The sequence below is a fragment of the Opisthorchis viverrini genome, assembly GCF_000715545.1.
Source record: "Opisthorchis viverrini unplaced genomic scaffold opera_v5_248, whole genome shotgun sequence".
Taxonomy (NCBI): Eukaryota; Metazoa; Platyhelminthes; class Trematoda; order Opisthorchiida; family Opisthorchiidae; genus Opisthorchis; species Opisthorchis viverrini.
The window spans coordinates 742,429-770,291 of NW_008751903.1; the positions used below are offsets into that span (position 1 = coordinate 742,429).

Sequence of the window (27,863 nt, forward strand, 5' to 3'; positions counted from 1 at the left end):
CTTCTCTTGGTGACCCTGGATGAACTCGCTAAAATATCCCAGCAACTCATTTGGTCTGCCGCACGCTAGAATTAACCCACATATATGTACACACATATACATACAAAGATTACTTATATACCAATCATCCATTTAGAAGTTTATTACATACATATCTAAAAATAGAAAGCGGAATTTTACGGGACCTTTCGTACGTTGCAAACATCGTGAACGGCAATATTGCACGCCATTGTTTTTCAGCCATTCTCCAAGCATTTGAAAAGAATTGTTTATGACACACTGAGCGTCAAGTCGGCGTAGATTCATATAAAATTTGACGTCCTGATAAGTTCACTCATAAGGTGAAAATATTACAAATAAGGAAGGCTTCAGGCAAGGCACTCAGGACGTCAATAAGTGTCAATGGATTGGCGCTTGAGAGATACATATGCAATAGATAATTGCACATCCGAGGAAATTGGGGGTAAAACATGTTACACATTTTTGCGTCAGATTCATTCGAGATTAAGATTTTTTTCTTGAAACGGATCCAATGACGCCACTCGGACGTTGTCTGTGACCATTTGAGCTCGTCACTTCACGCATTCTCGTAGCTCATCAGGGGAAACCAAATGCTCACAAGTAAGATAACAGCATGACAAATGTAGTCCAAAAAAGATGTTGTAGATAATCAGAGAGCATGCAGCGCTGCTCATTCACATCTGCTGACGCGGCGATTTACGGCCGTTCCCGATGTGCCGGCCTTGTCGAAATACAGGAGCTTTCTGTATCCGGCTGACCGCACATGCTGGTTTGTATCTCTCTACTAGTTGGCGTGTAGGCGGTGATTTGAAGCGGGCATGAATTCAGACTCATCTATGCGTATGCAGTCGGGGCGTAGCGGAGCACAGCTATCAAAACAGAATTTCCGGAGCGTATTTGAGTGAGCCCGACATATTTGTCCCTCGGGGTAGGGGGAATTTTGACACATAGGCGGAAGCTTCAACGTAATTCATGACTTGTTACTCATAGTGCACCATTTGCGGAATATTGCCTTGTAAGCCAAAGAGAACCTGGCTGATGTATCCGATTTTCATAGCCTTCTCAAACGCAACCCCTTTATCCCATCCCAAGTCCTCAAGCCTGATTTAATTGTGAAACAAAACAACGTCCGGGAACAAAGTGGTATATTTAATTACATCTCGTGACACAAAGTACAACGGACACTCAGCCAAGGCCAAGAGCAATAGCTCATAACACTTTTGAATCGCACTGTTCCCACCAACGTATATGATCGTCAACTGCGCTTCAAAGGGTTTAACCCGATTATATTTTGTTCCCACACGTTTGTTTACATATTTCCGTTTTGATGGTGCTTTTATCAACAGCATAGTTGCAGACTGTCCTTCATACGGTTTAACGCCATTATATTTTGTTCGCTCCCGCAAAACATTACCCAGTGGATTTCATACACAATAACCTTTTCACGCGCACGTTTTTTTATATATATATTTCATTTTTGATGCCGCTTCTATCATCAACATATTGACAATGAAATGTTCTGCTTACCAGGTGTTTATCAAATGACATGCCGCTATCTTTTAAAATCGATGCCGGTGTTGGCGACCCGGAACACAATTATCCCGCCAAATGATTAGGTCTGCCGCAGTCTAGGAGTAACCCATATATGTATATATATTTACATATATATAAAGTTCGCCTATATAGGAGTCTATTACATCCATACATATCTGCAAATACTGAAAGAATTTTCGCGGTAACTGTGAAACATTGTAAGCAAAGTTAAGAGCGTTAAAGCAAATCATTCCCCAAGCATTGGAAGAGAAATTTTTATTACGTATTGGGTGTCTATCAGCTCAAATTCATGTAAAATTTGACGCTTTATTATGTTTTATCATAACTTGGAAGTATCCCAAATAAGCGAGGCTGTACGCAAGGCACTCATAAGATCAATACTGTTTAGAGCGCGAACAAATCTAGTTGAAGACCGACATTTATTATCAAGCAGTTAATTTGTAAAAGTACGTCCCGCACACGTTCGCCATCTGATATTCATAATTGCAACACGGACCACTTAGATGCGACAGTAATCGCTGACAAGTAACTGAGAGTAAAACCGGATCCAACTGCTTCATCAAAATCATTGTCATCGCAGCTGGCGCCGGTCATCGTAATTCACACCGATGGCAGTAATAGAGCTCAACCGCGAATAATTCATTTTTCCACATATTGCGGCCGATACCTGAGCGACCACATTAATAATAGTGCTGATTTGCGTTTCATTCACATTTTTGACAAAACGCTGACGCCAGACAGATCCTGACTAAAGCAATTTTGGGTTTTTCAACATCTCACCAAGACTCCCACAAGACCTGCTAAAGAGCGATGAAAATTTTAGCACAATATTCTTTGATTATTATATTCCGAGAATTGATTTCTGTGTTCGCAGAAATCATCCTAATTCCTAACGCCCACGATTTCATGGCAGGTTTATCGGATGTATCGGATGTGCCACAGAAATATTCGCCGCACATTCAAGTTATGCAGATTGATTTTAGTTAGATGCGTAGTGACTAACATCTCATGTTCTTACATATTGCGAGAGCCGCTTAACTTAATTCGTCATTTGACTCTTTGGATTGGGGCAATAACCAGGTGTGCCTCAATGGCCTCACCTGGGGTTCAGTTGTTCAGTATCGCTTACCAAAATTGGCTAATTGTGATATTATTAACCCAATCATGATTTGCGCTGCGTTGTGGTCATTATGATCCCATAAGAATGATTGGTTTGAAGAAGGCTATTGAGTGTTTGTGATCCATTTTTGATTGGCTGGCACCAGGTGGTGTTGTGGATTTTGTTGAAAATCCATTCGAATTTGGATTGTGTGCTAGGGCCGAGCAACTGCTTGCGACCATTTGCGCTTGCCGTTACAGCGCAAGTAATTTGGGTGTTGTTGACGACATTCGCGTTTGTATAAAGCATCCCAACTGCAGTTCATATGTATCTCCTGATAAAGCATTTCGATCTATTATTCCCTGCTCATCAATTTTTGTCATTGTTTCACATAACGAAAACTAGCTAACGGGTATTAGAAAAAACTGGGGATCAGCACGAAACCTTTGTCTCCGAAATAAGCATTAAACGTCGTCCAGAGCTCTGCAAAGGAACCCAAAAGGAGATTACGTTAGATTATGTAGACCTGGTGAGGTACACGATCTAAGATGGTCATCTGTGGAGAAGAAATGTTGAAGAATAACAGCATTCTTAAGCGAAGAAACTGAGTAATGATGTCTTTTTGAAATTCATTGAAACCTGGACCTTCAGGAAAGTGTCCGGCTTCCATTCAACTGATTTCGGCTTGGTTAGTTACCATCAACAATGCCTAATCATTCAAACGAGAAAGCATCCAACTTCACTGATTATTTGTTTCAGATAAAGCAATCGGCATTGAGAAAAATAGCCGCTTTTCCCTCATAGGCTGAACTTTGTTGCTCATATTAGAGGTGATATCACTAGTGTACGTGTTAGTGCAAATTAGTCTATTTCATAGTGCACATTAAATTCCGCAGCTTTATTGCTACCCATCAAATCAACTGAGATTAGAACTCGTTCCAACCAATAAATAAACAGGTAAATTGTGCAGATTGTATAATGCTGATATTTACTTGGAAGCCATGAGCAAGAGGCACCAAAAGGTGATGATTTGAATGATTGTTGGTTGACCTGATGTACAGATGAAGCCAATGTATAGTGGCTCAGTGTCAATTTCATGAATGGTACGTTAATCGCATACATGACATGCACTTGAAGATATCGCAATCAAGTATGCACTTGATATCCGAGAATTCAGCCTTTTATTGCACGACTAGATGTCAAGTCCACGTTTGGCCTCATCATTCATCCACTCGGTTTTAGAGTTGTCTTTTTCAGGTCGTGAGAAGTTTAGTGAGATTGCGCGTATTAGTAGCCAAAATAACAAAGTTGGCAATGTTTTGGAATGTAGATAGCTTGGGTGCGCTGCTTGGTTGTTGGTCAGTTCGCCGAGCTTAGCAATTGGGTTGCAAACGTTGCATCACCAATCGCGGTGAAATCGTCAGTGCAGGGTTGAGTGGTTGGGTAGACCCACCACGTCCTCATAAGCCAAATATATTTTTTGTAAGAATGTGCAATCCCAAATGTGTGTTCAGAACTTCGGGAAAAACAACCGTAAAGCATCTTCTTGTGGCCCGCGGCCTCTTTATTGTATTGTTACACACTCCCGCAAAAAATGTGCAGTGCTCATCAAATTTCCGAACAAAGAAGGTGAGGCACGAAGCTGTTGTGGGGGGTTCATGGCGTCATGTTTGAAGAAAAATCTGCTAATAAGTATAATTAATAGTTTAAATGTTCTTTATCGACAGAAATCAGAGACCGTTGTCCAGGTATAGGTGTGTAAATTGCAATGCTTGCCGACAGTCACAGTTGCGGATAAAATGTGGACATCTTCTTTCGTGTTGTCTTCATTTCCCTGCGGGCGTTTCTCACTCTGGATGATGGTGTTTAACGCAACACTTTAGTTCAAGCAGCCGCTGCCCACGTGAGCCTTAGATTGTTATCACCACCGTTGATATAAATCCAATTATAGATGTTGATTTTCGTCAGCATGAATAAAGGAAAACCCAAAGAGTTACTGTTATCGCGCTCAATCACTCACCTATCTCTGATCCACCCGCTGTAGGGTTATGGTGAAAAATGCGAGAAAAACTACTAGAAAGCCGTTGTTTACTAAATGTTGTCTATGTGGGCTTTGAAATCAAACTTTCCAGAAGATCAGCTTGGGCCGTATGCATTGATATTGACTGGAACATTTGAAGTTGACACCTACGTATTTCGATTGGGCAGTCGTCCAAGCTCAATCCACAGTAATTGTGATTCACTGATTGACTCTTGATATCTATCAGTTAGGCTTATCCATGTTTCTTGATAACTTAATTTTCCGAATCGGTGTTTCTGTTGATCTTTTAGGAGGTCTTCAGCAGTAAATATCACTAAAATTTATTCGGAACTCGTGGAACACTCTGCGGTTTACGAATAATGTCTGTACTTCCGTAAGCGAAGACTTCACAATAATTTTCTTTCATGAAAAAGGACTATGTGTACCGATATTGACGGAGTGATTTCATTGCATACTTTGCGAACATGACAGTGGGAGCACAGGTGGGAAAATCGTAGCTGACTTACTGGTTTGCGTGGAGTCTTTATCATTTTAGTACCAATCGAGTTCGCAGAAAGAACAGTAGGAATGTAATGAGAAGGCAAAAATGTGTCCTGAATATCCACGAAGTGTGCAGAGTAAAATGAAGTTGGGAAAAACCCGTTTATTAGATTAATACGATGACAATATTTTTATTGAACAGCGATCATCATTAACCGCTCAGTGGCCACCTCATACCACATACGTTTCCTGCAAAACAACACAACATGCAGCAGAGAGTTTCTTTGAATGAGTTAATAAGATATGCTGTTATCTATTTGCTATTTGTTGCTTATGTATATTCCATGCTCCCGTATTCATGAAATATCCAGCATAATTTTTTGAAATAGAATAAATGATACTATCCCTAAATGAGGAATTGTTTCTCTTGAATAATGTTGCACGCACTCCCTTTAATCTGTCATATCAAATCCACAAACACGTCAAAACCACGATACGTAATGCAATTCACAAATATATCCGTGTGCATACGTATTCCAAAATTTTAAAGAAGACATTTCATCACGCGCGATTTTTGGACAGAAACAGCTCAAGCCGATAATTTGGAAAACGCTCACGGCTTTCGATTGCGCGTTGGGGAACGAATCAACTGAATTTATGGTTTCCCAAAGTGCCATTAGAATATTTCACCTACTGCCTTAGAGAATCATTATCATCATCATCCTCAGAGACAGCAACATCCTTGTGGGCACTGATGATTTAGTGCTGTACAACCATAACTTTCGTCTAGGTATATATAATTATATTTTAAGCTCTAGAGTGAAAAGAAGGGAAAATGTGGGTGAAGAAATAAATCTTTACTTACCTATGTTATTATTCCGGAGTGCCCACACTTCCAAGCGCTCACTCACACGATCTGGGGGGGGAACTGACGGCACGAATCCCCCTTACACCAATTAGCCGCCATTTCTTGCAACGTCTCCAGTTAAGCGCGGATAGGGTCACAAATATCATATCGTGAAAGTCGTACAACACCAAAGACACTGAAACTCTCCGTGATCTCCTTCACACCTTTCTGCTAAGCAGTGTGGTGTTCACCTCTGGGTTTGCGCCATCCTGGAGGAGGCGCAGAGCACAACACACATCTCGGTAGACGGTGTTTCGGCATGTGCAGCACATGACCGAGCTATCAGAGGCGCTGATGGGTGGCGTTTTCCCAGACTGAAGTACCCACCGCACAATCAAATGCCCGTTTTCTGATCGCCTGATGACTAACACACTGAAGTCCACCATAACCAGCCGTGATTCTGGGCATCGGTCTTCGAAAACCTGAAGACGTCTCGCATCGTCTGTCCGCAAGGGCCGTGCCTTGCACCGATTCAACAACACAGTAACTGGTGTGGCCCTGTACGCACGACCCTTAGGATCTAGTGAGATGCCATTTCGTCGCTACAGGTAACGCAAATTGAGATTCTGGCAAAGAGTTCATCAGACACACTTTTGGCAGGGCCAATACAACTACCATTTTATGTAAATTTTTCTACAACCTCATGGAGTTTTTTTTAAATTATAGGGGTATGTTCGCAGAAGACAAGTTTTGATGCATGACTTTGCACCTTGAAGTTGCAAGAGGCATGCCAAAAGAATGTATGATGGTAGTCAGAATATTCAACAAGGTTTGTGCTTCGCTTTTGTTTTGGAAGATCAGGGAGATGTTACCTGCGTACTCCAGTTCGACAAGGCTCCCATCACCAACAATTTGAACACCGGGGTTTTGAAGACCGTCCAGTGTTTCCCACATTATTTCATTATTGATGAAGTTGCACAAGAATGGAGGGAGTGGACACCCTTGTCTGACGCCTCATTTTGCGGGAAAGCTTTCAGATAGCTCACCATATATTCTTGCCCTCCCGAAATTATGTGGGATTGCATTATTTTTACAAACGTTTGGGGATACTCTGTTGAGCAATCGTCAGCTTCGGGACTGAGAAATCCAGTACTAAATTTCATGATGTTATTTTCATTGGATTGGTCAACCTTAACTCAAATCTTACTTCACTTTCATACACAATTCAATAGGCTTTAATTTCTCTTGGTGCCTTTCACCCCATCTTTTTTAACAATAAAGATAATATCCACTTCACTTTTCGCGGTTCGTTTGTGAGACCGGATTTGGTGTGGAAGAATTTCTCATTATCATATAGCCGTTTGTATGGCTGGTTTCCAGTAGGCATATACAAACGATGCTCCTGGCCTAGAATCACTACTGGGTTTTGTGTAACGTTCTCAAATGCGGCGAACCTTTGAAATGTTCGCCAACTCTTCAGAAATATTCATGCTGTCCCAGTTTTGGGATAGAGAATGACCCCGAGTAGATTGACGACAGTTTATCCTTCAGGTAACGTCGAAAGTAATACAACAAACGATTGCTTTGGATTTTACCTCTCACAAGTGAGATAAATCACAATCTGTCAATTGCGGCACACCGAGCATATAGCCCACTAAGTTTGCGGAAATGTTTTGTAGCTGATGACTAAATTGATCCGTCACATGAATTGACACATGGGAAGATAGTCCGAGATATACAATTTTCGTGCGTCAGTACTAGTTTCATATATATTATATCATTACACATCGCAATGCACACTAAAATGAAAACTAAATATCCTGGTTAATGCGGGATTCAACAATAGGTAATTGGCGAACATATTGCTTTGGCCAAGACCGTGTACTCCGCGAGAATTTATGTTCGAATGTTTCCAGGGAAACGTGCTTTAAATTGCGTGACAGGGTCTTCCAGCCTTCAACCACAAATCGCGAGTTTGCTATTGTGGAGGGTAAAACGGACTCAGACAAGATGACGTACGCTTCTTGCGGTTATACCTGAGCATGATACCAGTGTCGAGACGACATTGGTTTACCCCCTTTTACCACTGATTAACCAAAGATGATCCATTGGGTCACACACGAGGATTATTCTGCGTCCCATTTCACTCGCTGATGTGTGTGCAGCCAAATGAAGCTGTCGTAAGTTGGGATGCAATTTCAGTGGCTGAGGTGAAACACCATGTGGGAAACTCTTCCCGTATTTCTAGGTAAACCTTCATCTACAAAACATACATGTGCAGATACATCATCGCGGTTACAAACTTCCTGCAACAGATATCCTGTCCGAGTCATTTTCGTCGTAGCCAGCACACTAGATGTTGGACAATTTTAAACCAAGTCCCAAAGAAAAGCTGAACTAATATAATGGCATCTTAAATAAATGGGTGATTTATGAGAATTCGGCGACTCCGTAGTCGGTACACGGCCTAATTTGATGAGAGATCTTCGGGTTTTGCAATCCCGGGATATAAGTCAACGGGATGTGGTCATGAACAGAATTCCGACGTTAACTGTATGGGCCAAAAGTAACGCAAACCACATCCCGACATGGGAAAGATAATCATGGTAAAATTAGCAATGCAAACGCAGACGTGTGCAGTTCCTTCTCACAAACGACACTCTTCGTCGTCCTATTAATTATTTCGTTTAGAATACTATAAATGGAGGAAGGCCTGCTGTTGCTGAAGACGTTTTTTTGGTCTCAAGATGGTCGATTTGAATACGGAAAAACTTATCCAGTTATTGTGGGTTTCCGCGAGATCCCTGCTATAGAAGAGATCGTAATACTGTGTCATCGACTCCGAGGGAAACCGCAATGAGGAAGATAGTCCGAGATATACAATTTTCGTGCGTCAGTACTAGTTTCATATATATTATATCATTACACATCGCAATGCACACTAAAATGAAAACTAAATATCCTGGTTAATGCGGGATTCAACAATAGGTAATTGGCGAACATATTGCTTTGGCCAAGACCGTGTACTCCGCGAGAATTTATGTTCGAATGTTTCCAGGGAAACGTGCTTTAAATTGCGTGACAGGGTCTTCCAGCCTTCAACCACAAATCGCGAGTTTGCTATTGTGGAGGGTAAAACGGACTCAGACAAGATGACGTACGCTTCTTGCGGTTATACCTGAGCATGATACCAGTGTCGAGACGACATTGGTTTACCCCCTTTTACCACTGATTAACCAAAGATGATCCATTGGGTCACACACGAGGATTATTCTGCGTCCCATTTCACTCGCTGATGTGTGTGCAGCCAAATGAAGCTGTCGTAAGTTGGGATGCAATTTCAGTGGCTGAGGTGAAACACCATGTGGGAAACTCTTCCCGTATTTCTAGGTAAACCTTCATCTACAAAACATACATGTGCAGATACATCATCGCGGTTACAAACTTCCTGCAACAGATATCCTGTCCGAGTCATTTTCGTCGTAGCCAGCACACTAGATGTTGGACAATTTTAAACCAAGTCCCAAAGAAAAGCTGAACTAATATAATGGCATCTTAAATAAATGGGTGATTTATGAGAATTCGGCGACTCCGTAGTCGGTACACGGCCTAATTTGATGAGAGATCTTCGGGTTTTGCAATCCCGGGATATAAGTCAACGGGATGTGGTCATGAACAGAATTCCGACGTTAACTGTATGGGCCAAAAGTAACGCAAACCACATCCCGACATGGGAAAGATAATCATGGTAAAATTAGCAATGCAAACGCAGACGTGTGCAGTTCCTTCTCACAAACGACACTCTTCGTCGTCCTATTAATTATTTCGTTTAGAATACTATAAATGGAGGAAGGCCTGCTGTTGCTGAAGACGTTTTTTTGGTCTCAAGATGGTCGATTTGAATACGGAAAAACTTATCCAGTTATTGTGGGTTTCCGCGAGATCCCTGCTATAGAAGAGATCGTAATACTGTGTCATCGACTCCGAGGGAAACCGCAATGAAACCCAAATTTCGGTGACCTCTTTAGATAGGAAGTTGGAACACGCACAAATCCAAGGTCTTCGACGAGCATTCAGCAATCTACCACTGTCTTTGAACAAGCACTTTGGGTCGGGTACGGGTACAGGCCATTTTATTCCCTCACCTCCTTGTGGCCCGAAACAACGGCCCATGATGAAGCGTAAATACTCAAGTGTCATTCGTTGCAGTGATAAGCAGCGTCAACCAACATCCATTTCCAACCCATTATCACTGGTTATGTTTACGGGTGCGTCCTTCTGGGTATTCCACATCTGCATACGAACATTTTGCTAAATCCACGTGATCATTTCTCCGCGGGTGTAATGTTAGCAAGCGTTGAGCGATATATAAGAAATATCATCTGTAATAATGAGCATATGCCGTGCATCGTTTTGAACTGCCAAGCTTATTTGTGATTTAAAGGTCCTGATATCACTGGTGATACGTGAAAGCATGTACAATTAATCAGTTCGCGTAGATCACAAAGCAACATGCCAGTGAGATCTTTATCGTCAGACGTATGGACCTCATTTCGTGGCTGATCTTCAACTATGGTGGTCAGATAGTTATCTTCAGGCGAGGTTCACTTGTCCTCTTTATCGTTTTGCAGTCCTCATTTGTGATGCTATGCAACATCTGACCCAAAATTATTCTCTAACAGATGAATTCGACAAATGTGTCGCACAACCAGAAAACGAGAATGGCCGCATTCAGGGTGCTCAAATGCAAAATAGAAACTCATTAGCGCGCACAATACCCCTTATCATCAATGTGTTCTATTTCAAAATGCGTTCCCTTGGAGAGGAATAACGACGGATCTTGACACTAGTTTGTGAAGACAACATACTCCAAACTTTCAATGCCGGCTTTGAGGAAATCGAGAGTGTTTGTACAAAAGCTCTCATCTGTAAGCATAAGGAGTAACATTGGATTTCATTGCTTGCCGGCTATCCGGGCGTTACAAACTATGACTTCATGGGGAAGAATAAAGTGCTCACGTCCTACAACCATGTATGATACCAACTGCGATGATGTGTTTTACCAGGAAACTTTTATGTCCGCATTGCATTCCTGCCGTGTAGTCTTTATTAAAAGGGAACTTTCGTNTTTCGTCTATTCTACCTGTGATAAAACCAAACACTGAAGTTTCCTGTCGATGGCAGCGCAAAATCTGCTGATTCTTTTGAATAGATGAGACACAATACAGAAGCTGTTTCAACGCTCCACTTGCAAGCAAAATCGCCTGCGAACCTAAAAATCCACCACCGTCTGTTTACCGGCAGGTGAAAATGCCGCTGGCGTAAATTACGTGCAACAAAACAAAATGTACTTTTTTGCTATGCAAATCTAGTTTTTTATATCAGCATTCAAATTTTATTCTATTACGGTGGTCGGGGAAAGATCTTTAGGCAATTATTCATCCCGGATTTTCGAACTTTCTGTTTGAACTTTCTGCTTGCTTTGCTATGGGCTGTGGTGTACGTGGACACTAAAGCAGTTCTAGTACTAGAAGCTAAGCAGAACCGACGGGTAATAAATAATCAAAACGAGTCTGTCTTATTTGTGATCATGTGTATATCACAACCAAGCACACTGAGTGCCCCCGATTGATGGAGTTCCTCGATTCAGTGTAAACATGGTGATTTAAAAGTTGAAACCATCTCTTGTTTACTGAAATTGCATTGGCGCTCAGTGCGGCTATCAACAAAACGCACAACGTAAACGGAAGATGCCGGGATATCAAACAGAATAAATATATAAACGATTAATGCCGTGAAGTCAATATATGACGAACTCACCTCCAGCTTCGGTGAATGAGATGTGTTGGCGAGAATGAAAAGTCAATTTTGTTCGATAAACATCATGACGTGAGAGTGGGCCCACAACACTAATGTTAGCTTATTTAATTACTGCTGTCACCGTTCACCAGGATATACAAAACGAGATACTTGAAGTTTGCGAGTGATTAACCCAACTTTCAAAACGGAAAACCTGGTAAGTGCCAGCATTCGGTGATCGGTTAGTTTATGTGATTGACTGCTGAATGTCTGAATCACCACCAGATTTCTTGAATGATGATTACAGCCGAAGCGTTGGCGAACTAACCTGAATGTTCAGTGGTCTTCAAATTGCACCTCGTTGTATAACAAATCTTCTGGCCACATTATTGTAAGCGCAAGTTTATTGAATCTTTCAGCAAAGTGGCCTATGTATTAAGAAGGAAAATTTGAGCAAAAGGGTTAACACAGATAGAGATAAGCAGGGGATTCATGGGTCACGCCCCCATACCTATCGCACTGATGTTGTCACGACCACATTAAAATTATTTTCAGGTTGTCCGTTTGTGTGCAATCGACCCACGATGTGTCATGTTAACGTCAGCCGTCCAAAGATTCTTCATCAGTTCTCCTCAATCGTTGCTTGGCTGACCAACAAAGTTTGCTGAACAACCGGTTTGGGCGTTGGATTAAGTGCGTGGCAACGATTTCACTGAAAGCGGTGATGCAAATTCATCTCGCGCTGCGCTCACTCGACTTGCCGATAGGCTTACATAACAATCGATTTATGTTGAGGATCTAAGCATTCTATTTGCAGCTAGTCTGCCTTCAAACATGAATCGCAATAGAACAGAAAATCCTGACCACTTATTCTAGTTCTGCTTCCAAAAGAGCCGCTTCGCTTGCAAAGTAGTCTATGAGCCATGTTTATTACATAATATGGTCCCTCCCACTCGCTCTCGCTTATCACAAGATTTAAATCGTCTCACCAGGCGCTTCCTTGTTTCGTTTGTTCTTGCGTGCGAGCTATTTTTTAGGTTTAAAATCTTATCGACTGACGATGTTTACTGAAGATAAAGAACCTTTCACCCTCCGGCTGTTCGGACACCCGGTTTTTTCCTGGTTTACCGCGTTTGCAATTATTACTTAAAATCGTACAGCTATTGGCAACAGTAACCTGCGGCGAAACCTGATGTTTTTTTGCTCTGTGAAGTCTAGCTTTGTACATTGGCATTCTTTTTTTCAGTAGGTTTTGGTGAATATTCACAATGCAGCAGGTCTAAAACACACAGATTCATTATCCGCCCGAATCACCCGTGTGAAGCCGTCGGTTGCAGTAATTAATCCATTTCTTCGGAATGCTTGATACCAGGAGTCATTACTTAAAGACACGTCACTGATCGAGTGAAATGTAAGCCCCCATTCCCTGAAAAGTTACTCTGCCGTCAGAAACCGCAAACGGCTTTTGTCGGTCCAACCTAATTTCCAATTTGAGGAATGACTCCACAGAAACTGGGTAGCTTATCTCTCTCTTGTTGTGTTGTTTCGCCGAATACTCAAATTCGGATTTTCTAATAAAAACAGGTTATCTCAGTGGCTATACGTGGCAGCACAACTTGAATAAGTGTGTAAAGTGTAATCAGTTGGTTCATCGGAGATTAATGTGGTTCATTCGTGCGATCTGCTCAATACAATACTCACGAGCTGCATAGTTTAGGTGTTTTATTGAAAAAAATATTATGGTTTAGGAAATTAGCTGAGTAGTCGAATTGCCACCGTTGACTGAGCGTCAAATTGTTTCCAGTTTTACCAGAGACATGTGGGGTTCCATCAGTGTATATGAAAGGCATGTATGTGCATGTCAGTTTCTGCGAGGATGATCTCTAAGGCAGGCGAGAGGTGATCAGCAAACACTGTGGACCACACCTTGTTGTAAATGTGTATGTACCACATGCATCCGACCTGGTGGTGGCGTGAGCACTTGTAACACCTATAACATCTCGTCAATAACTCGTAAATATGCTTTACGCATCATTTTGCTTGTCTCAGACATAAACTCACAATCCGCTCAAACCGCGAGATCATTATTCCACTGGGTGTAAATTTGACAAGCGTTCAACGATGCCAGAGGGATATAATCTGTCAAAATGAACCCTAGTCGTATACCATTTCAAAACGCCTATGAAAATTACAGAACAGGCTCATTTGGTAACAATACTAATGGCTGCTTATGAACTAAGACTATCTTGTTGTTGAGCATGTCCGATTCACTTAAACCAATCATTATTTGAAGTTGCGTTCAACGTGAATATTGGGACAACCAAGCGGTGGATGCCATTTTCAATCACAGCCACGAGCCGTATGCAAGCAAAATCTTATACGTCTTCTGGCACAGAGTCTGTCTGGTCAATTAATTGAGCATTATTCAAACTTATATCCAATGTAAATAAATGAACAATACAACTAGGCAGCGGGTGCCGCTTGCAACCATTGCGACGGGCTTTAAACTAGCCAAGTATGTAGCTCGGCATTGGAACAGTTGAAAACTTCAAAGATTTGCAGGACACAATAATGTTGGCCAGTCCTTGTACTCCACAATGATGGTGACCTTAGAAGGAACACAAAATATATGGTGCTCACGATCAGGACTTAGGGGCTTTTCCACGATATTAGACTACCGAATATCGGGTGAACTGACATTGGACACAAAACAACTGTCATTTCGCACGCGTATACCGTTTGCATTCATTTCCCGTTTTTTCGGATGGTCACAAAAACCGACAGTCGTTGAACTAAAAGAAGTGACAGATCCATATTTTGCTTTACAAATGCATGTTTGAAACGCTTTCCGGCTTAAATATTTCGTCTAGGTGGAGATTACATTGTAGAGCCACAAGACACCATGGCACTTACTGATTTTCCATACTCTATAAGAATATGGAACTCTATAGGAGTTCCATCCTCTATAAGACTGTGTGATTGTGGCTGGTTCAGGTATCGGCCATTGTGTATAATGCCTGACCAGTCTATTAAAATGAACAACCACGCTTGAACGGCGAAGGCATTTGCACTGTTATTCGTGGACCTGTTCTTCGAGGAGTCACAAGACGTCATCACGGGACGCTCAAAACTCCTACGCCAAGTATGAAAACTTGGGCACTGCCTTCCAAGTTATTAAAACTCCCCGATTAGTAATGTCCTTGGAAATGATATGCGTGCGTCACTCGTGAAAGACATCCTTAATTATATGCCCACGTCTCGTCAGTGTGCAAGGCATCGCGTTTTACTCCGCATTGTGTCCCGGCATGCTGATGAAGAAATGGAAGTTTTCGAAGCCGTTTGCCTAACTCAAATTGTATGCCAAGCTCGCGAGACATTATATGCATATATATGTATTTATATATATGTAACCGGCAAATTATCCGGACAAAAGTGATCCGCTTGCGTAACATTCAAAGTGTCTTTTCAAGTCGTGATAGTAGTATTTGAAATGTTAATATGGAACCACATATAACGTATGGTTCCCCAAAACGGCACATTTGCTGTTGAGGCCGAGGGGAATGACGTTACAATCTTCCTGGGGACAGTCAAAGTGTCGATTATTTATATGTACTGCAAGGTGGAGAGATTTTAGTTACGCTCTGTGCACCTACTAGACAAGTACTTTCCCTCAATACTGTTTCCTGAATCATGCCTATTCAACACGTTCAGATATCGTGGTAACTGAAATCATCAACAAAATTCATCAGAAATTTGTTGATGTCCATACGCCCAACGCCGGTTTCAAGTATGTTGGTGGATTTAAAAGAATCTACGTCAAAGATAGGGACAAAGACCCTAGGCAATGTAACATTTTTTTGGGTTTACGATCCAGGTTCCCTCAGGCGGAACATATTATAAAATAGAAAAGGCAGTGGGTATGTGTTTAATTATCACCATGGGTCTGGTGTAAAAGTTCCTGATTTGATTCCGAGCGAATAAATACCATTGTAATTTCACCCACGATCTTTCTGTTGCACTAAATTTCTTGGGACATCTTAAGCTCATGAATGTGTCACCAGACATAATGTGTTTTGTGTCATCTCAGACTGTCGGTGAATACACTCTACTATTGGGTTGAAAACATGTACGCATACAATTTAGCAACCCATAATGTTTCAATGTGTCTAATGTTCTTCCGGCAGTGTGCCCAAAAACCCCGCTCCTTGATTTGCTATGATGATTATTCCATACGCAAAATATAGTTTCCTGGAAACCTGGCAATTCCAGAATTTTCTGATTATTGACACACCCTGAAGTGTATCTACAGAGATGACAGTGGATTAGGTATGCAAGAATATGGGATGGTTAAGGGAAATATTTACAAATGAAATAATTATAAATGTATAATTTGAGAGAGCCCTCATGCTTTTGGGTGACAGAAAGTATTTGATATTTTGCGTCTAATACATTCAAAAAAACTCACATCCTTCTTGCATGTGCGTTGTACAACATTGTAGAAAAATGTGTCGTAAAAATGAACTGAAAAGTTTGATACACGAAAATATTTTGGCAAATAATCCTAGGTTCACTCTGTAGGCGAAATACCCAAAATTTTATTGTCGTCAGGTGTACCAGATGATCTATTGCGCGCGTCTTTCGGCGCTGATTGTGCAAGGTTTGAAAAAAGCCAGTCTTACGAATATAAAACATATCTTGAAATTTCGAACTAGCAATTTATTTGCTGAAGAAAACAGTTCGGTTTATATCAATTATGCTTTATTCGAAGGTTGAAGCTCTCAGAGGCATTTGTCAGAGGCTATATTCGTTTTTTTATTCGACACTGTACATTTTAACATCGGTTTGTGGACTCAGTGTTTAAGCAGTATCCGTGCCCCTTTTACTAAAGGGTATTTGGTTGCGACGCAGTTAATAAATGAAGGTCAAAGGCTGTGAAATAAGACCGATCACGCGCCCAAAAAGCTTCCACTGAAATCGAAAAATTACGTTTTTTTTTCTGATGCCTTCAAAGTGCACTTCAATGGAGTGTACTCAAACGGCCATCGGGACACCCTGTCATCAATGTGCACTGAAAAATTTGACAGCTTCAATAGAGGTTGTTTGTGGTGTTTTCTCATCAAAAGCGCTAGGAGCAAACCGGAATTCGAGGCACTCATATGCAGTGACGACGCCATCACGGTTTTATAACGAGTCTATCATGATAAGGAAAATCCAGTGAACAGTAAGCAATCGTGCGATATCACGGGAGCAACAGTAGCCCGGTCGTCAGGAAATGGTACCGCTCTGAGAACAGTTATCGGTAAACCGTGAAATCGAGGGATTTTCAATTCAGTTCACTCAACAATTAGAAGAATGAGCACATCATCCCGTTCACAACTGCGGATTCTTTGACAATGGGCACCGCGCCACATGATGCAAAGCGACTATATATTCCAAACGTTTCGAACGCGCAATGTCACTAGTGTTCATAAACCCACCTCCCGTTTTTACGAAATAAAAAGGAAATTTTGTTTGATAGGCATCATGACACGGGAGTGGGTCTAGTAGACCCACTATACTGGCTTTCACTGGTTCTAATCGGCCCTCCGAGATGTGTCAACTGTTCGGCCCCATATACATCTGAGCGCAAGTTTATGGAATCTTTGATCGAAATTGAGTCTACAAAAAGATTTTTGACGATAACCAAGAGCCAAAATCTTGCAGATAAGTATATGCGATTATTCTTGTTCTACATGCAACAGGGCGGCCTCTTTTGTTAAAAATACTCTACCGAGTACGCCTCGCTTTTTTCATAACTCGCTCACTTTCTTCTGTATCTCGCTTATCGCGTGTATTATTATTTAACACAACCTTCTTTGATTTGTTCTGTTTAACTTAACGGTTGGAATATATTTTCGGCTACTCATTTAAGCTTACCCGCAACGGTTACGGTAAACGGAAAACCTTTTATTCTCTGACTGTTTGGTCACCCGCTTTCTCCTGTTTCAACAAGTTTGCAAATCCCTACTTAAAATCATACAACTATTGGCATGAGTTAGCTGCACCGTAACAAGCTGTTTTGTTTGCTCTGTGAAGTCTGGTTATGAATATCGGCATTTTATTTTTCCGGAGGTGATTGTGAATATTCAGAACGCAGCAGGTCTACAATACGCGGATCCATTATCTGCACAAATCGCCTGTTCTAAAGCGTCAGCCGCAGTAATTTATTCTTTTCTTCGGAGTGCTTGCTACCAGTGGTCACTAAGAGACCTGAGTGGGAGAGTAGAATGTGGGGATTAGGACTGTATTATTCCTCTTGTTGTCACAAACACCGCAACCGCCTGTAGTGTTTCTGACCGAATTTCTAATTTAAAGAATGCCACCATGGAGAATGCAGCTTATCTCTCACTTCTGGTGTTGTTTTGCACCATATACTGGAAAAAGGACAGCCTAATAAAGCAAGTCTTCACAAGTGTGGAGTTTGAGAAGATTCTAACCAGTCCGCTCGTCACAGACGAATGTAATTCTTCGGGCTAGATATAATACCCACGACCTATATATGTTCGGGTGTTTTATCGGAAAAAAATATAACGATGTAGGGAATCTTGCGAAAAATATCTCATTGTTAAATAAGCACGAAATTCTTTTAAGGTTTCCTTGAGATGTGTAGAGTTCCCCCTGCTTATATGAAAGGCACGTATATGCATATGGTTTTTTTTGAGGATACTAGCTAACTTTTATTAAAATACTGAGGCAACCTAGAGCAGCATGGCAAACATTGTGAACCCCTTCTTGGCATCCGAATTGATGGCGTCGTAAGACCAAACACATTAAAGTGTACGAGATTAAATGCACCGCTGAGGGGACCACCGTCATCATCAGATCGGGGAAGGAGTTCGTTTGACACCTCACCCAGGGTGAAAGAGAGAACTTAAGCCTATTTCGCAGCATTCACGAACGCCACCTGCCCCCGCATGCATTACGAACAAGTTGGCACTGATAACGCAACACTTGAAACATACCTCGCCAATAAGCTTCACGCATCATTTGGCCCAATTCGTGTATCAGTTCAAACCGCCCAGAAGAACAGCAGAACAAGCTCATTGTTAATAATAAGACCGTTATAATGTGCCTCTCACGGACCGAAATAACACCTGGTAGCTGACGTAGGATTAATAGAATCATAGAACACGAATCAAAATGCCGATGGTATTTCTATTCACAAAGATTGATCAGGCCAAACTTTTGAATCCATTCAAATGGCAGCTGTATTTTGCCCCTGTGTATGAGCCTTGTTCTAGGTCGGCACAAGCTAGCAAGTAAGATTCAAATGCAGCATGTGCGGAGAAATATCATTTTATTGAAGAAAGTTGGCTCGCGATGCTACACGGGCCGATGATTTAGGCAAAAAATGTAGTGGTCGCAAACAAAATGGTAGCGTGACACGTTTATGCAGGTGAGGTAAGTGCTAACGATTTGATTTTTCCGGTTCGACTTAGAGTCTTACACTAACGGAATGGTGACAAACACTTGGCTAATATTCCGTTGATTATCTGCCGAGCCTGTTTGAAACTTGGCAAGGATACATCCGAATTCGGATGATGTTTGCCTTCAGCCGAGAATTTTTCACTACGGAATCACTATATAACCTGATTAGAAACAACAATGCTGGCCACAGAAACCGAGAATTTACTTTATCTCATTTGAGGCTGTGGTTCACCCAGCGGACTTATTGGTCATGGACGACTTTAATTAAACAAGAACCAATTCCACACCATGCACCTCAATTGCGTTGGTCGAATGAATATCTACAGTCAATATTTGCATGTTCCACCTAGCTTGGTGGAGCCCATCATCTGTAGGATTTCGGCAAACTCGAACAAAGACACTAATACACGCATGTTCCGAAATCATTTACTTAGGGATAATGTGCGTATAGTCCATATCGCTGTGCTTTCACCAAATACCGAAGCAAATGGAGGCGACTCTGAATACTTTTGCCCTCGTGCTGTTAAGGACTAACGTAAACGAACTATTGCCGGCGAGTATGAAGCCAAGGTTTCACCGATGGCAAAATAAGTCGCATGTACAAAGGGTAGCGAACTGACTGTGCCAGGTAATACGAATCGGCTCGGAGGGATGAATGTGGGTGAGAATCCCACAAGAACGCACAACGATCCCGATTCTGAAGATGACAATAATAACAATAATAATAAAAAGACACGATGAATTTTCTGTGCGCAACAGGTAATGAACACTAACAGTAAGCTGGTTTCCTTAGAATCATTTTGCTAAGAAGCTTCCGCATTTTAATAACATCACCGTCATTGGGTGTCCCTAATAAATACTTAATCTAGTGTTGTAAATCAAAACTCAAGTCCTTGTGCTGTGAATAGACGAGTTTTGAACGGGTTGTGTTTACACGGGATTTTGAAATTAACAGAACTCTGAGAGCATCAAATTATGAGATATGTTATGGCGAGCCGTCCGTCAGTTTATCTAAGCATCTAAATCTGCACCAGCGTTGATTTTTTTCGTAAATGGGAGCGACAATTCAGAATGTAGGATGTCTAATCCCTGCAGCACCATTATACTTGGGAGGCATCAACATGCAAGCCTCGAGCGTAGTTTGCAATTCCGGCAAGATGTATGGTACCGGTATTTAATGCTTATTTAATCGAGAAACATACAGCAGTTCAAGAGCTGCATAACTCAACAATTCTTTTCTGCCTTCAGCGTTCGGTGACTTCTCTTCTTGGCCTCACCAAATTTTCAACCAGTGCTCCCACGGAGACAGTGTAGATTATCTTTCTCTTGTGGTTTTGTTTTGCATCTAGATACCTCAAATCGAACGCTATAAATGAGCAAATTTAGGGTTGAATTTGAGAAGGTTGTTTTTAGTCATCTACTGTATCCGCTAAAGTTCATTTGTGCGATCTTCTACACAGAATATTCACATTTTGCCCAGATTTTGCAAGAAGCATTTGAATTGGGACTATATGAGCACCAAATTGTATCCCTGTTACCCGAGATGTCTGAGATGTCACCAGATCAAAAAAGATATATTCATGTTTATGCCCGGATAGCCCCTGAATAACCAGTGAATAACTAATCCATAATCAAGTGACGCGTGCAACTAAAGAATGCCAAAATAATAAAAGTATTATCCGAAGCTCACCCCCCGGCTTTGGTGAGTGAGATTGGTTGTCGAAACAATATGAAGATTAGTCGACAAACCTCATGGCGCGAGATTAAATCCATTAGCCACGCATGCTCCTCTATGCAACGAGGGCTCATCAGGAAGCTTAAAACTAAATACCCTATGGTTGTAGGGATTATCCGTCCTTCACGTAACATCGTTGACATAAATTACTGAATACTGTTCGTCTAATGTGGTGGAAACCCAATCTTCTTGCGTGTATGTTGTAATGCATCAGAGAATAATTGATTAATACACGAAATTTGCAAATATTCCGCCGTTAACTCTGTAAGCAAAATGCTCAACTAATTTCATTATTTCCCAGGTGTATGAGATGTTCTCCAGCACGTGGCTCTGATTGTGCAAAGTTTGCAAACGGAAACAGTTAGGTTTATATTGATCATTCTTTATTCTAATGTTGAAGCTTTCGGATCATTGTGCCGGGCTAAATTTGTTTTTTTTACACTGTAGAGTGTAACAATTGGTTGTGGGCCCAGTGTTCAAGCAGTATCCGTGCCCGTTTTGTTGAAGGGTTCTTGATTGCGACGCAATGATCAATTAAATGTGAACATCTAGGAAATAAGAACTATCACGCGCCCTTCAAGCTTCCTCTGAAATCTGGTCATGTGTCCTTTTTCCTGACGCGCTTCAAAGTGCACTTCTGGAGAGCATTTTGTAAACCTTTCCATAAAAGGAAAGTCTACAAATTTTCCTGCATTTTCCTTGATTTATTGAATCCCGGCTATTATATCATGTATCTCGTGATCTTCGGCATTACAGCTACAACATGGCTCTAAGAAGATAACATTCTCGTCGACCTAGATATCGGCTAAGTTGATAGGATATCGGCTTATTATAGAGATTTTATTATTTCTAACAAATAAAACTGCTCCAGACAAAATGCGGACAAATAGGCAGCTAGATTCAACTCTGAATAAACGTCTAAATAGAGTGCGATTCGTGGTCGGTGAAAATTTGCCATCGATTGTACTTCACATCTTTAATAAACTTGGTGGTGATTGGCACCAAATTTCGGCTTTTTCCAAAGATTTTCGTGCATTACCAAGACATCTGCTTGTAAGCGCGGAAGCGCCTAAAGCTCGCGAGATCATTTATGGATGCACATTCAGCACATAGCCGAAGTTATCATGGGTTCTTAACTTAAAATACTGGAGAAATCACGAATACCTGCAAGCAAATTAAATAATAAAACGTGCAGCGTTCAGCGATGTTTTTCCGCTTGCTCATATTCGATGGCACCGCAGGAGACCCGCGTTTGCTCAGCGTCTCGGGTGTCAACTCACATGAGCACAGTAGCCAATTTTTCCGCGTTTGTGGGCAACAACAGAAACAGCCTGATTGTCTCACGAGACACGCAGCAGCTAAGAGGAAATATTTGGCCCTGTGAATTTTCGCGCAGGAGTGCCGGGCTCAAATCAAAACGACTTGTGCTGCGTCAACGAAAATTTGGTATACTCAACGATAGTTAAGAATGCATCTGGTAGATGTGTTCACATACATATTTGGTGGTGTATGCACCCACCTGAGCGCAAGTGGTTTCTAGCTATTCGTTATGTGTAACAGCTAACATAGCGCATTAACCTTCCGTGGTGTTTAGGTGCGTGCTTGTGGTTCACAGATTAGGCAGAATAGTTAGAAGTACACAATATGCAGTTTGACCAGCTGATACCGTAGCGTATTCAACCTAACCTATCAGCCGTGTTGTTCAACTGGTAAGAAATTATTTAATAAGAAAAAAACCTGAAAACACCTACATATTCCCTGCATTAAGGGCAAGTATCGCGTTCGTGCCCGAATCAATAGTAGTTACCCTTATACGCGTTTTGTAAGCTCACCTTGAACTTTAAATGTATGGAGGGTTGTTTAAACGGAACAAAATAATAATAATAATTATTGTGCATTATAATTTGAGAAACGCTATGAAACATTTTATCTTCATCGAGCGATCCGACATAATGTTGCGACAAAATATTTCGTGTTTCCCATGAAGGCCAAGGCAACCCGACGAAATCTGAATTCTTTCCAATCAAATTGTATCTACATTTGCGCGCGTCGTTCCCATCGGATCTACTATTTATTACACACCACTGAGTTACCATTTTCAGTCACTATGTGCGTGATAGGATTTCTCTATGAGCAGTATGCTTGTCACAAGTTATCATTTTTCCTGGATTGCACCTGTGTGGCTTATGTGATTTCAGACACTCCAAAGCAGTGCTGTTCACGTAACTAAGGGGCCCTGTCTGCGGACCGTCTTTAAGTTATCACGCAATTTACACGTTCGTGGTGTTTGAGCGCAATAAACCCATTGTCAAGGGCGCTGTGTTTTCGAAGACAGATGACCATTATGTTATAGGTGGACACATGAATGCGTCTGGGTTTCCAAATATGATTATTCATTTGCATTCAATTTTTAAAGTCTTTAGCTCGTCTTCGGAGAAGTCTGCAACTTAAACAGTAAACAATAAATTAGTTTCCATGTGGCAGGCGAGCAACGTGATGTTTTTTGAAGAAAAATACTGTATTGACTGGGCGAGCTATCTTGTCAGGTTTGTGTGGCACCGTGGCAAATTGAATCGAGACTCCACTCTGAACATTTGTTAGTATAGCCGCAAAATTAAGAACACTTGGCTGCTGCGATAAATTTGCCTGCACAATAGATACAATTCACACCAAGTTCCTCGGCCCCTCCGGAAAACCCTGACGGATCTGGTTTATTTTAAAAGCCTAATTTTATTTGCCTAAAAGGAATATCAAATTTATTTCCTATGTAACAGCTCGCACATATTGCTGTTGGCGTGATTTTTCAACAAATATGGGTGTGTTAGACCAAATGACTTACTTTCTGATTTTGTGCGCCGCGCGATGGAATGGGAGTAAAATAGAAAACTGAATGCACTTCTTGCGTGATACTTGTAATTAACAAACAGGATGCTTGAACACATATGAACAGGCGTCGATTTCTGAAGGTAACCTTTGTGGAAAGGCGCTAAATAAAGATTTCTGTTCCATGTGTAACTTCAGAGATTTCACGTAAGACGCGCTTGTACCCCATCGATTCGTTCGTCCGAGAAACCGATGCAACAGTTTTGATAAACGTTTGTGAAACTTCCATATAACTTTTTCAACTGCCGAAATGTGTTAGTGAGATGCGGCTGGAAACTCACAAGCACAGAGGTTGGTCGTTGCATTTTATTATGTGCTGCGTTGTTTGCGTTCCAGGTTTTGTGCATCACTGTCCGCAGTTAGAGATGTGGGTGAGAGTTGTTAGGGCAAGCAAATTTCGAGCTTGCATTCACCGAAACCTCCTGGTTGTTTCTGAAGTATTAGTTTGCCATTTTGGCCGCTTGTGTGTAATACAAACGACCTATTGAATATTTCTTTATTCTACGTTGACTTTGGGCTGATTATTTCAAAGACGTATGCTTGCAGCAAAAATAGGTCCTCAAAGACCCGATGTTTCAAGCATAATTCTACGAAAATTATCTTATCAATGTAACGTTTTACCTAAATTTTGTGCAGTCTGATTCTGTCAGTTAGCTTACCGAATTTCGATGAGCTTTGGAGAACACAGTTTCGTACACCAAAATAGCAAATTCACGGACACATAACTATCTGTTTGGTAAACTCACCATCTTTATTAGTGATGCGGAAGCAGTAATGTAAGCCACTCATTTTGTTTCGGAAATGCACGGCGAATGGCTGGTAAACATTACAAATTTTGGTTTATCCTAACTGACCTTGTCTAGCTNGATGAATTTTCTGTGCGCAACAGGTAATGCACTGTAACAGTAACCTGGTTTCCTTAGAATAATTTTGCTAAGAAGCTTCCGCATTCTAATAACATCAACGTCATTGTGTTTCCCTAATGAATACTCAATCTAGCGTTGCAAATCATAGCTCAAGTCCTTGTGCTGTGAATAGACGAGTTTTGAACGGGTTGTGTTTACACGGGATTTTGAAAGTAACAGAACTCTGAGAGCGTCAAATTATGAGATATTTTATGGCGAGCCGGCCGTCAGTTTATCTAAACATCTAAATCTGCATCAGCGTTCATTTTTTCCGTAAATGGGAGCGACAATTCAGAATGTAGCATATCTAATCCCTGCAGCACCATTATACTCCGGAGGCATCAGCGTGCATGCCTCGAGCGTAGTTTGCAATTCCCGCAAGATGTATGGTGCCGGTAATTAATGCTTATCTGATCGAGAAACATACAACAGTTCAGGAGCTGCATTACTCGACAATTATTTTCTGCATGCAGCGTTCCGCGACTTCTCTTTTTGGCCTCACCATATTTTCAACTAGTGCTCCCACGGAGACAGTATAGATTATCTTTCTCTTGTGGTTTCGTTTTGTATTTAGATACCTGAAATCGAAAGCTATAAATGAGCAAAATTAGGGTTGAATTTGAGAAGGTTGTTTTTAGTCAATTACTGTGTCCGCTAAAGTTCATTTGTACGATCTCCTACATAGAATAGTCACATGTTGCCCATGTTTTGCAAGAAGCAATTGAATTGGGATTACATGAGCACCAAACTGTATCCCTGTTACCCGAGATGTCTGAGATGTAACCAGATCAAAAAAGATATATTCATGTGTATGCCCGGATAGCCTCTGAATAACTAGTGAATAACTAATCCATAAACAAGTGACGCGTGCAACTAAAGAATGCCAAAACAATAAAAGCATTATCCGAAGCTCACCCCCCGCTTTGGTGAGTGAAATTGGTTGTCGAAACAATATGAAGATTAGTCGACAAACCTCATGGCGCGAGATTAAATCCATTAGCCACGCATGCTCCTCTATGCAACGAGGGCTTATCAGGAAGCTTAAAACTAAATACCCTATGGTTGTAGGGATTATCCGTCAGTTCACGTAACATCGTTGACATAAAGTACTGGATACTGTTCGTCTAATGTGGTGGAAACTCAATCTTCTTGCATGTGTGTTGTAATGCATCAGAGAATGATGGATTAATACACAAAATTTGCGAATATTCCGCCGTTCACACTGTAAGCGAAACGCGCAACTAGTTTCATTGTTTCCCAGGTGTAACAGATGTTCTTCAGCAGGTGGCTCTGATTGTGCAAAGTTTGCAACCGGAAACAGTTAGGTTTATATTGATTATTCTTTATTCTAATGTTGAAGCTTTCGGATCATTGTGCCGGGCTAAATTTGTTTTTTTTACACTGTAGAGTGTAACAATTGGTTGTGGGCCCAGTGTTCAAGCAGTATCCGTGCCCGTTTTGTTGAAGGGTTCTTGATTGCGACGCAATGATCAATTAAATGTGAAAGTCTAAGAAATAAGAACGATCACGCGGCCTTCAAGCTTCCACTGAAATCTGGTCATGTGTCCTTTTTCCTGACGCGCTTCAAAGTGCACTACTAGAGAGCACTTTGTAAACCTTTCCATAAAAGGAAAGTCTACAAATTTTCCTGCATTTTCCTTGATTTATTGAATCCCGGCTATTATATCATGTATCTCGTGATCTTCGGCATTACAGCTACAACATGGCTCTAAGAAGATAACATTCTCGTCGACCTAGATATCGGCTAAGTTGATAGGATATCGCTTATTATAAGAGATTTTATTATTTCTAACAAATAAAACTGCTCCAGACAAAATGCGGACAAATAGGCAGCTAGATTCAACTCTGAATAGCAGTCTAAATAGAGTGCGATTCGTGGTCGGTGAAAATTTGCCATCGATTGTACTTCACATCTTTAATAAACTTGGTGGTGATTGGCACCAAATTTCGGCTTTTTCCAAAGATTTTCGTGCATTACCAAGACATCTGCTTGTAAGCGCGGAAGCGCCTAAAGCTCGCGAGATCATTTATGGATGCACATTCAGCACATAGCCGAAGTTATCATGGGTTCTTAACACTGGTGTGTCCTAAAATACTGGAGAAATCACGAATACCTGCAAGCAAATTAAATAATAAAACGTGCAGCTTTCAGCGATGTTTTTCCGCTTGCTCATATTCGATGGCACCGCAGGAGACCCGCGTTTGCTCAGCGTCTCGGGTGCCAACTCACATGAGCACAGTAGCCAATTTTTCCGCGTTTGTGGGCAACAACAGAAACAGCCTGATTGTCTCACGAGACACGCAGCAGCTAAGAGGAAATATTTGGCCCTGTGAATTTTCGCGCAGGAGTGCCGGGCTCAAATCAAAACGACTTGTGCTGCGTCAACGAAAATTTGGTATACTCAACGATAGTTAAGAATGCATCTGGTAGATGTGTTCACATACATATTTGGTGGTGTATGCACCCACCTGAGCGCAAGTGGTTTCTAGCTATTCGTTATGTGTAACAGCTAACATAGCGCATTAACCTTCCGTGGTGTTTAGGTGCGTGCTTGTGGTTCACAGATTAGGCAGAATAGTTAGAAGTACACAATATGCAGTTTGACCAGCTGATACCGTAGCGTATTCAACCTAACCTATCAGCCGTGTTGTTCAACTGGTAAGAAATTATTTAATAAGAAAAAAACCTGAAAACACCTACATATTCCCTGCATTAAGGGCAAGTATCGCGTTCGTGCCCGAATCAATAGTAGTTACCCTTATACGCGTTTTGTAAGCTCACCTTGAACTTTAAATGTATGGAGGGTTGTTTAAACGGAACAAAATAATAATAATAATAATTATTGTGCATTATAATTTGAGAAACGCTATGAAACATTTTATCTGCATCGAGCGATCCGACATAATGTTGCGACAAAATATTTCGTGTTTCCCATGAAGGCCAAGGCAACCCGACGAAATCTGAATTCTTTCCAATCAAATTGTATCTACATTTGCGCGCGTCGTTCCCA

General features: G+C 41.3%; 2 protein-coding genes across 2 annotated transcripts in view; one reads left to right on the forward strand and one right to left on the reverse strand.

The window, feature by feature from the left end:
- Window positions 1-27,863, reverse strand: part of T265_08959 (hypothetical protein) — a gene marked incomplete at both ends in the record, with an annotated part of 65,033 nt that overhangs the window by 11,207 nt on the left and 25,963 nt on the right. The window contains one exon of the mRNA XM_009174902.1: window positions 6,267-6,644. Within this exon, the coding sequence (XP_009173166.1) occupies window positions 6,267-6,644 (378 nt within the window). The remainder of the gene's footprint in view (window positions 1-6,266; window positions 6,645-27,863) is intronic.
- Window positions 1-27,863, forward strand: part of T265_08958 (hypothetical protein) — a gene marked incomplete at both ends in the record, with an annotated part of 64,331 nt that overhangs the window by 10,223 nt on the left and 26,245 nt on the right. The gene's annotated exons all lie outside the window — the stretch shown is intronic.